Source organism: Aricia agestis, chromosome 6, assembly GCF_905147365.1.
Source record: "Aricia agestis chromosome 6, ilAriAges1.1, whole genome shotgun sequence".
Lineage (NCBI taxonomy): Eukaryota > Metazoa > Arthropoda > Insecta > Lepidoptera > Lycaenidae > Aricia > Aricia agestis.
In genome coordinates, this window is record NC_056411.1 from 2644302 (window position 1) to 2655186 (window position 10885).

Genomic DNA, 10885 nt, shown 5'->3' on the forward strand with positions numbered 1-10885 from the left:
TCGCAATTAGTATAAAAAATAGGTACTTCGTTTATACGGTTTATATTTACACGATTTTGATACATAAATATACAGATCGAATTCCTATGCAACTTTATAGGTACAATAATTGCCTAGCGGCTAGCACGTGTTTACTGTTCACTTCGATTTTTTTAAATGTATTGTTTAAAATTATCTACCTGATATTTGTGAGCACGACGTCTGACTCTTAACAAATTTTAATAAGAATTAAGATACGTAGAATATTAAATATACTTACGCGATGGTTAGTAGGTAACTAAAAAGTAGTAGGGCAAAACCAGAGATAGATCAAATATTGCGAACGGCCGTTAATACTTGATCTATGACATTACCCAAAAGCACTCTGACATTGGCAACTCACTGAGGCCGCCATAAAAAAAGAAGAAGAAGAAGACACAATTGACATCTGACAGGTAAATAGTGATCTGTCATTTTCAAAGAAGCAATCCCTATTACAAAATTATGACTTGTTTTTAATTTTTCATCAAATTAGCTATTCAGTGAATTTAATAATAACTTGAAACATATTTATAATTATATAATGGCGTCCACATCAAAGGAAAATATGACCCCAAGTTCGCCTCAAGATAACGACGACAGTTTGGAGCCAGGCGCGTGTCCCGAGAGTGTTCTAAATCCCACCGACTCTTTCGAAGAGTTTGCAACTGAAATGAGCTCAAGTCTAGACGAAAGGAACACGCTCGCAAAAAAGACGAGCACAATAAGTGAGATTCAGAGTGAAATTTTGAAAACAGCGGCTGAAACATCACAACTTAAAAACACCAAATCTACTGATGATTTACAAAGTAAAGATGTAAGTTTCACTTTAATTAAGGCAGCATTGAACTATCTAGACTCTGTAGACATGGGCGTACCCAGGTTCTAGGCCAGGGGGGGGCAAATTACCCAGGTTCTGGGCCAAGGGGGGGCAAATTACGCAGATTCTGGGCCAGGGGGGGGGCAAATCAGATTTTTTATAAGCTATGTGTTTATAAAGAATTAAAAAAATATATTTTTAGTTGTATTGCAAACAAATGGCAAAAAATCGTTATTTTTATAGATGAAAGTACTAGATAATATACTTAGTAGGGACGTCAACATGATCCAGGGGGGGGCAGCTGCCCCCCCCTGGCTGGCCGGAAAAAATTGCTCACAACGCGTTCTGGTAATCACAGAAATACCACAAAGCGAAATTCGTGTCGTGGCTGACGTGCTATTCGACCACAACGCGTTGTGGTAATCGAGAAAAGCCATGACGCGTTCTGAGCATTTAAAAACAGCCACGACGCGAATCCGTGTAATGGCCCTAATGAAAACAGCCACAACGCGTTCTGAAACCAGTTTAGTTACTCAGGAGTAATTTTATAGCGCCCAAGTGTGTGTGCAATACACAAGAGCACTCTGGATTCAATGAAACTAGGCCAGTTACGCAGGAGTAATTTTATAGTGGGAGTGGATATACGTGGGAGAGCCATGCTTCGGCACGAATGGGCCGGCTCGACCGGAGAAATACCACGTTCTCACAGAAAACCGGCGTGAAACAGCGCTTGCGCTGTGTTTCGTCGGCAACGCATCTGCAGCTCTCCTGATGCTGCGAGTGTCCATGGGCGACTGAAGTTGCTTTCCATCAGGTGACCCGTTTGCTCGTTTGCCCCCTTATTTAATAAAATTAAAAAAATAGTGCCCAAGTGTGTGAGCAATACACAAGAGCACGTTACGCAGGAGTAATTTTAAAGTGCCCAAGTGTGTGCGCTATAACATAACTCCTGCGTAACAACCAGAGTGCTCTTGTGTATTGTGCACACACTTGGGCACTATAAAATAACTCGTGCGTACCGGGCCTGGTTTCATTGAAACCAGAGTGCTCTTGTGTATTGCGCACACACTTGGGCACTATAAAACTACTCCTGCGTAACGTGTTCTTGTGTATTGCGCACACACTTGGGCACTATAAAAATTACCCCTGCGTAACTGGCCTAGTTTCATTGAAACCAGAGTGCTCTTGTGTATTGCGCACACACTTGGGCACTATAAAACTACTCCTGCGTAACGTGCTCTTGTGTATTGCGCACACACTTGGGCACTATAAAACTACTCCTGCGTAACGTGCTCTTGTGTATTACGCACACACTTGGGCGCTATAAAATTACTCCTGCGTAACACGGCCTGGTTTCAGAACGCGTCGTGGCCGTTTTCATTAGGGCCACAACACGAATTCGCGTCGTGGCTGTTTTTAAATGCTCAGAATGTGTCATGGTTTTACTCGATTACCACAACGCGTTGTGGTCGAATAGCACATCAGCCACGACACGAATTTCGCTTTGTGGTATTTCTGTGATTACCAGAACGCGTCGTGGCCGTTTTCACTAGGGCCACGACGCGAATTTCGCGTCGTGGCCGTTTCACTATTACCACAACGCGTTGTGAGCCATTTTTTCGCTCACTGAGCGTTTTCGGTCTTTGAGCGTAACATATCAATAAAAAGCTTGTCAATTTTTTAAAAGAATCAGTAAATTTAAGAATAATAAACATCGCTCGTAATAATAAATGATTCTACAATGTTCAATTTTACTAATTTACAGGATTCAATGCCAGCATCAGCAAGCTGCTCAAATTTGGTGGAAGAAAACGGAGAAAATGATGAGATTGAGAATTATTTACACTCACCAGAGTTAATTAATAAAGAGAAGCATGTATTTATACTTAGTTCAGCCGGTAAACCTATATATACAAGGTGAGTTTAAAAGAAAAAGCAGTAAAATACTATTTTGTTGAGTTCATTACACTGTAGTGCACTGAAATGACCAAGGCCCATAATTTTTAGTTTACTTCGCAGGCGCGGTTGCAGTCTAAAATTTTGGAGGGGGTCAGTAGCGGGGGGGGGAGGGGGGAAGACATTAGACAGTACAGTTCGACAAGGCTTTAATTGCATGTTTCAATGTCAGTCAATGTGCGCTGCTGGTAAAGGAGAACTGTCAAAAATGACGTTTTTGTATTGATAGAAGCGTTAGTTCCTTTTCTGGCCACGTTCATTTTCAACAGCCTTGTCGAACAGTAGAGGCACAGTAGGTATAGCAATATGACATATCCCTACAGTAGTGAAACGAATGTACTTGCGCAGAGCAACGGAGGGGTACCCGCGGGGAAGCGGGCGGCGCGGGCCCGCGTACACTAACTCGCGTAGTTTGTGTACCTGCGCCCACAGGGGTGACGTTGGCGCGTTGTCTACGAATTTTGTGTTGTAAAACGATAACTTATCTTATAAACAATGGTATATTATAATATATGTTCAGTGTATGTATTATAATAAATGTTCGGATGTAAATCTGATTCAAAAAACAAAAAAGATTTAAATTTTCATAAATATCGGCTCACAGTTTACACTAATATTGTGTTGGCCTTGGCGGCATGTATTTGCATCTCTGTTTTATTGTTTACGTTGTAAGAAGTGTAACAAGGAGAGAAATAATATAGAATAAATTAAAAATCTGTCAAATACCCTGTTACATACTAATTAGTACCTACCTACCCAGGTACACATATCAAGTGTAACATACCGCGCCCTTACCGCGCACGTAATAAGAGTAACCAAAGATACTTTTAAGCGCAGGGTACTTGAGTTTTACTTGAAACAGTTGGCAGACTCTTAGTTTTCATAATTTATGGCATAAATTAATATTTATAATATTTTTAGCATCATCATTGATCAACTATATATTATTATAATATAGGTAGTTATTTAAATATAATTTTATGTGTGATAATATGTATATTATAAGTATAGTATAATATTATACAATGTATATTTTATAAGTATAATATATACCTATTTATTCTTTTTTTCTGTCTTTTCCTCTTTCAACTCGACTGGCACCTATACAACTATGTCCTTGTAAGGACATAGTTGTCCCAAAGGTTGACTGGTAGATAATGCCATACGGCATTAAGTCCACCTTTTTACCTATATGTGCATAAAGTTTTTAAAATAAACAAATATGTAAATATAACACACTGATTAAACAGATTAAACAATAGATAAGTACATATTATTTATACTTCTCTGTATTCTTATTACAGGTATGGCAATGAAGATAAATTAGCCGGGCTGTGCGGAGTGATACAAGCACTTGTCAGTGTGGTAGAGGAACAGAATCAGGATATTCTACGGTCTATAATTACAAAGGACTGTAAGGCAGTTTTCCTCGTAAAAGGCCCTTTGATTCTTGTAGCAGTCTCAAAGTCCAATGAAAGCGAAACACAGCTGGTCCTACAACTCACGTAAGTATTGAAAAATCAAGCCTAAAACATAAAAAATGGATATATTATATCAATATACAATATTTTGTATAATATAATGATTAATGAATAAATAATACTTAGGTAGTATTTTAGTTATTTAAAATAACATGAAAACATCCTGTTATTATTAATTAATTATAATAGCCAGTTACCTAATTGGCTATTATTTATTAACTCTACTAGTTAATATTATTATATTACAAAGAAAAGTACTAATGTACTAAGGTACTTTAAAAATTTAGTTTAACACTCTATTACAAAGTATATTAAACTGGTTTTCAAAATCAATTACATATCAAATTACAATACTATATTTTTTTTTAATTTTAGGTATGCTTATAATCAAATTGTGTCGGTATTAACCCTAACACAGCTGAACAGAATATTCGAACAACGACGGAACTATGATCTGCGACGACTACTAGCGGGAGCGGAAAGACTCATAGATCATTTGCTCATTTTCATGGAGAAAGATCCAGCATTCTTACTTGGAGCAGTAAGATGTCTGCCCCTACCGGAAAAGTCTAGAGAGAGCATTACCAATGCTATCATATCTTCATGCAATAAAATAAGAGATCTGGTATTTGCTATTCTGTTAGCTGGTAACCAACTGATTACGCTGGTTAGGATGAAGAAGTACACACTTCATCCATCAGACATACATTTACTGTTTAATTTAGTGAGAAGTTCCGAATCTTTTAAAACTGCAGAGAGTTGGACGCCTATTTGCTTGCCCAAATTTGATGCGACGTAAGTTTAAGTACACTTTATAGTTTTTAAATAGTATATATAACATATAATATTATACTTTCAGTAACATAAAAGGGCACTTTTGTTACACTGATTTGTCTCAATGAATATACAAATGTATGAATTGGTATTTAATTATTCGTAATTCGGGTGACGCCCCTTTTGTGGGTAGAATAATGTCAGTATGTATTGAATAAAATGAATATACATATAGTCTGTCAAGAAAGTGAAGAATAAAAAAGTAGAAATAATAATGTATAATGTCTATGGACGCTTCACACCACGTCAGTCTGGCCCCGTGCTAAGTACCTAAAGGACTTGTGTTACAGGTACCAGACAACGGAAATATATTTAATACTTTTATACTATACATATATTTAAGATTTTTATTATATCATACACATATTTAATACACATCCAGACCCGGGAACATTGAAAACTTTTTGTTCCGTCGGCGGGATTCGAACCCGCGACCCCCGGCTTGAGCTACCAATGCGCTCACCACTGAGCCACAGAGGTCGTCAGAAACATCGTAGTGTACATACATTCAAATGTAGTATACATTCAAATCAATATAAGAAAAAAGGGATGACACTACGATGTTGCCACTGAACTGAACATATTCAATAATTTCAGAGGCTTTCTTCATGGACACGTATCATATATCTCAGAGGACTGCCAAGCTTGCCTCCTGCTGCTGACAGTTCAGAGGGATGCCTTCTATCCATTATCACAAGCCAAGCATACAATAGCGGAGAAACTACGAAAGTCCAAATGCCTCGTAGCTATAAACGACGCCTTGAATCGCAGCCAAGAGTTGCCTACAACTAATCCTTTGAAACACATTGGTATACCAGAAATCAGGCATTTTATGTACAAATGTAAGTCAACAGCACAGCTGTTTACTTCCGATCCCATCTGCCTGGACAGATTACAGGATTACAGGCAGAGGCATAGAGAAGGTGGTGATATTACACAGAAGAAAATAACCAAACTCTCCGATATAGACTATGTGAGAAATTACAGAGAGTTTAGCAATCAAATACACTGTGCCACCACACCAGCTAAGTTAATATTCAGATCTAACTGTGAAAATACAGTACTAGCGTGGGTAAGTTTCAAACACTTTTTATATAACTCTAAGCGGAAGCGGATGCGCGTATGTCACACTGTGTCGGGGCGCAGCGGATTTCCGCTTCCATACAAATTGTATGAAGGCGGATTTTTGCGATGAGCCGCGGCACGCTGAGCCCCGGCACGGCCCGTCTCAGTGTGCTCACTCCTTTAAACTTACCTTGGTAGTTGGTACGGACAAAATTTCACTCCAAAGGCAATAAAAGTCTATAATTGATATTGTAATAAAAAAAAAACATTTTATGTGAAAAACTTTTAAATTTATGAAATATTAGTATTTGCTGGTCTGTGTTTACAGTGTGCACGAATTCGAACTTTACTCGATAATTATTCGTATCGTACTCGATAAATATCGTAATAATTATTGTGCTCTTTCAGGTGACCAATGGTTTTGAGCTGTACGTAACATTTGACGCGTTAATGGAAAAGGACCACGCAATACGAGCAGTAGACCGTCTTCTGTGCTGGATCAAGAGGGAAGAGAAGAGCATATTCATCATGAACGCACCAACCTTCTAGCCCAAGGTTACCCTCAGTACTATGATCAAGAATTCGATCAGTCGAAATTCTAGTACTGAGAATTGAAATTATCACTATCTGTGATATATGGCAATAATATAATCAACCAAGCCCAATGTATATAATTTGCAAGCAATGTATTTTGCCTGGTGGCCAAAATGGAACTTAAAAGACTTATGTGTTCTGTGTCTAAACTTAAGCTTTAAAGCCTCCACACGTCGGCAGTCGCATCTGTAGACGTCGTCTGCATCTGCCGACGTGAAGAGGGGCTTCAACAGATGTATCCGCCGACATGTAGAGGCGACTACAGGGCGCTTATTGAGATTACAGGCCAAACCCACTAGTGAGGCAGTGTGGTACCGACAAAATGTCGACGTGGTTGCGTTGTCGTCAGTAGTTACGTACGTACGAAAGTCAATGAAACGGAGTGGTCATTGCATCGACCCAACGTGGTTGCGATGTGGTCCGCTACTAATTCGCTTGTGGACTGTGGTTGCGATGTGGTCGGTATCACACAAGTGGTCGACAACGACTGCAAAATGTGGTACGTGTGAATAGTCCAAGTCATTTACAATACGAAATATATACCACGACTACATGGTGTGGTTGTGGTACGTGTGGGTTGGCCCTAAATCCGTAACCAAAATCGCTGGTGTGCTTACGACCAACAGCTTAAGATACCTCGCTTACTTATTTTTAGTAGTTATTGAAAAAAAAACACCAATTAGTTGAAATATATTATAAACAGATGTTTCGAAAAAAGGTGTTATCCTACCTCATTAAGGCTTATGAGTATTAGTGTCTAAACACACTAGGCCGAAGTTACGCGGCGTAAATTCCGCACGATTACGCCTGCAATGTCAAACGCATACAAAATACGGATGGAACACGACGGAATAGTGTGTCATCGGTCATTTAAAATACATTGCGGGCGTAATCATGCGGAATTTACGCCGCGTAACTTCGGCCTAGTGTGTTTAGACTTATAGGCGCAGCGCAGACGACAGACTATCCGTGAAGCACTTTTTAGTGCGTGGAAATAAAACGTATGCAATTATATGCAGTAACGCACACGTGTGCGCTGCGCGTCTTGTGCGTTACTGCATATAATTGCATAGGTAATCGGTTCTATTTCCACGGACTAAAAAGTGCGTCACGGATAGTCTGCCGTCTGTGCTGTGCCTTAATGCTTACTAATATACTCGTGAAAATTTACATCAGGTACATGCAAATTTATTCATATACAGATAATGCTCCAATGTAATCTCTAATCATGTGAATTCATAGGTAAATTGCACCAAATATACTAAATAATATCATATAATATTATGTGCGCTTCATGCAAAAGTAGTTGCACAACTCCATGTTAGGCTAGAAAAATTCCTATGCATATTATTAGGTCTTTTTCTCAATTTACGCGGCAGGCGGGGCGGTAGCTGAGACGAGTTGGCAGTGACGGTGGCTTGCATACATTTATAGGGAGATCGCAGACGGCACACTTTTTATGTGATCGAGTCTGCGGCGCACATACAATCTGCATGGCGCGGCCATCTCCGCCGTCTGCGATCTCCCTATAAATGTATGCAAGCCACCGTCACTGCCAACTCGTCTCATGTTATGCCTGTTCATAAAAACTTCCGTTGTTTTTTGGGATTTTGTTGCTCGCGCCCACTCTGCTCACCGCGTAATTCGAGGCAGCGCCCTTAGTTAAATTTGTGTAAATAAAATGAGATGGATTAAATATATTTGTATATTGATCAATTTATGAGATTGTTAACTGTAAATATTTTAAAATGCAATAAATATTAAATTATTTTAATGTTATCAAAATATGTTTTATTATATTTAATTTCCTTTATGTAGTTATTATTTATGTTATGTACTGTCGATGAGGCGTTTTACGTACCCGAAATACTAGAGTTATGATGTCGCGTCGATGCCTACGTGCGTTACGTACTCGCCCGTAAAACGCACGAGTCGAGATACTTGGGAGCCATTGCAGCATCCAGACTCCAGTACTACGCGCGAGTCCGTTGCGAATGGACGTATTTGATTGGAGGCTGGAGCGTGATATGTTCGAGTCATGTTTGTAGTGTAAAAACGCGGTATCTGGATGCAATAGAAGTTGGACAGGTCACTTAGTATGAGTCCGCAAATGTAATAATAATTATAATAGAGGTATTCTAATGAACAATGAATTTACAATTTTAAAGAAATGAATGAATTTAATAAAATTAAATAACTCTAGTAAAAATTGTCTCAATTAGCCCTAAAAGAAGAAAAGGAGTTCAGAGAAGAACAAAAAATAGTTTGGGTTATATAAGTTATATTTCTAAAGTTAAAACTAGTAACGTCCCCTGTCTCGTCTTCTTTCAGCTTCATACCGCTCCCGTCGCTCCTTCTCTCTATCTCTTTCCCGCACGCGTTCCCTGTCTCTTTCCCTCTCTCGTTCTCTCTCGCGCTCGCGTCGGCGATCACGCTCTCTACTCCTTGATCTCTCCCTCTTTCTGTCTTTGTCTCGTCGTTCCCGCTCCCTAGACCTGGAATATGAAAAATTATAAGACATTTGGCCGAAATTTGAATTACTATCAGAACAAGCTCATTATTCAGTTTTTTTAAATTAAAAAAATATTGGAAGTCTCAGAATTTTAAAATCTTTTCTCTCGACAATTTCATTTACACTGCTTTTACATATTTTGTTTTATATAGAAAAAGAATTTAGGCACTATCTAATGATTAAAAAATATACATTATCTCAAAAGGTAAATTCCATTTTTATAAGCAACTGTGGGAATATGCGTGGCAACCACAATGGAATATCTTCCGACCGAGCGAGGTGTAATGCTCGGTCAAGTGGGAGCCTACGTGGTATATTTCAGCTCGCATATATAATATACGGACGCGCTTAGATAACTTCGATAGCGCGATGCAGGAATGTTAGACAACAATAAAAAAATATGAACTGTAAGAATGGTCAACGATTGTTATAATTTTTTATTACCTTTCTCGTCTTCTATCTTTGTCTCTTCTATCCTTATCCTTTTTATTTTCTTTGGCTTCAGCGTCTGCATTGTCATCATCTGAAAGCATTTCTTCATCCAAATCATCATCAAGAGCAGAAACTTTTGGATCTAGCTCATTGTTCTCTTCTAAGATATTTCGTTTTTGTATTCTGGGTAATATCACATCACACAGGCGCTCCTCCCGAAGCAGTTCGTCAATGAATTCATCCATATGAACAATTTCAAACTGTCCCTCGCGAGTTTGCCGCCGTAACTTCCTATTGTCGTTGTACAGAGGTTCCAAATATTTATAACAATCTACCGACGAACCTGTTAATCGCATATAAAAAGCCCCAAGAGCGCGAACATACTTGAACTCTTCGTTTTTAATAAACTCAACCACAATGTCCTTTTCAGGTTGGATCTGTAGCATTTTCAAGACTAAACACAGGAAAGGTGTGGGGTAAATGAATCCCCCATGCACACCGCCAACATACCGCAGTTCCATAGCTTTGTCGACTAGCAGTTCCGCTGTTAGGGCGAAGCATTCTTCCTTCCAATATTTAGAATCGTAAATTCGCGATCTTATAATTTTTTCTATCAAATATTGTGGATTTGTTCCCCTGACAGATTTAGCGTCCTTCACCGTGCGATTCGCCATTTTTGAAGTGACAAACTGACAATTATGACATTGACAGATATACCTCGCATAGACAATTAAAAAATGACAAAAGCTTTTTTATCTTGTACTAAGTCATGCAAACTGGCAAACATAATAATTTGTGTACGCCGATCGAAACATAAATTATTTTAATTCATAGCCCAAAAACTAATAAATGACCAACTTAGTCTATGGGTAAAAGTAATAATATACAGTCTGTCAAAAAAGTCATGATATTAAAAAGTGGCAACATCGTAGTGTCATCCCTTTCAAATCAATCTAAGAAAAAAGGGATGACACTACGATGTTGCCACTTTTTAATTTTATGACTTTTTTGACAGACTGTACAGCTGTACGCAATGATGAAAAACTCAAAGCAGATCATATTATGTTACTACCGCGCGCGTTGCGAAGATTCAAATACGGCCCAATTGGGCCGTCTGTTGTTTAGTCTGCATCGAGCGCAGTCACGAACGTGCTGCGTCTTGTCTTACCTAAA

General features: G+C 38.8%; 2 protein-coding genes across 2 annotated transcripts; one reads left to right on the forward strand and one right to left on the reverse strand.

Annotated features, from left to right (window-relative positions):
* The first annotated feature begins 502 nt into the window (after window positions 1-502).
* Window positions 503-7075, forward strand: LOC121727580 (protein SAND). Its single transcript, XM_042115486.1, has 6 exons — window positions 503-835; window positions 2604-2755; window positions 4099-4299; window positions 4651-5070; window positions 5707-6181; window positions 6583-7075. The coding sequence occupies exons 1-6, from the start codon at window positions 563-565 to the stop codon at window positions 6721-6723; spliced, it is 1662 nt and encodes a 553-aa protein (XP_041971420.1). The 5' UTR covers window positions 503-562; the 3' UTR covers window positions 6724-7075.
* Window positions 7076-9041: 1966 nt separating this feature from the next.
* Window positions 9042-10392, reverse strand: LOC121728361 (pre-mRNA-splicing factor 38-like). Its single transcript, XM_042116522.1, has 2 exons — window positions 9725-10392; window positions 9042-9263 (listed from the first exon to the last, which is right to left on the reverse strand). The coding sequence occupies exons 1-2, from the start codon at window positions 10384-10386 to the stop codon at window positions 9068-9070; spliced, it is 858 nt and encodes a 285-aa protein (XP_041972456.1). The 5' UTR covers window positions 10387-10392; the 3' UTR covers window positions 9042-9067.
* Between the last annotated feature and the right edge of the window lie 493 nt (window positions 10393-10885).

Coding starts and splice junctions, on each gene's coding strand:
- LOC121727580 (XM_042115486.1), top strand. CDS start 563: ATGGCGTCCACATCAAAGGAAAATATGACCCCAAGTTCGCCTCAAGAT. Junction 2,756..4,098: donor GGTAAACCTATATATACAAG/GTGAGTTTAAAA, acceptor TTCTTATTACAG/GTATGGCAATGAAGATAAAT. Junction 6,182..6,582: donor AAAATACAGTACTAGCGTGG/GTAAGTTTCAAA, acceptor GTGCTCTTTCAG/GTGACCAATGGTTTTGAGCT.
- LOC121728361 (XM_042116522.1), bottom strand. CDS start 10,386: ATGGCGAATCGCACGGTGAAGGACGCTAAATCTGTCAGGGGAACAAAT. Junction 9,264..9,724: donor AAAGATAGAAGACGAGAAAG/GTAATAAAAAAT, acceptor TTCATATTCCAG/GTCTAGGGAGCGGGAACGAC.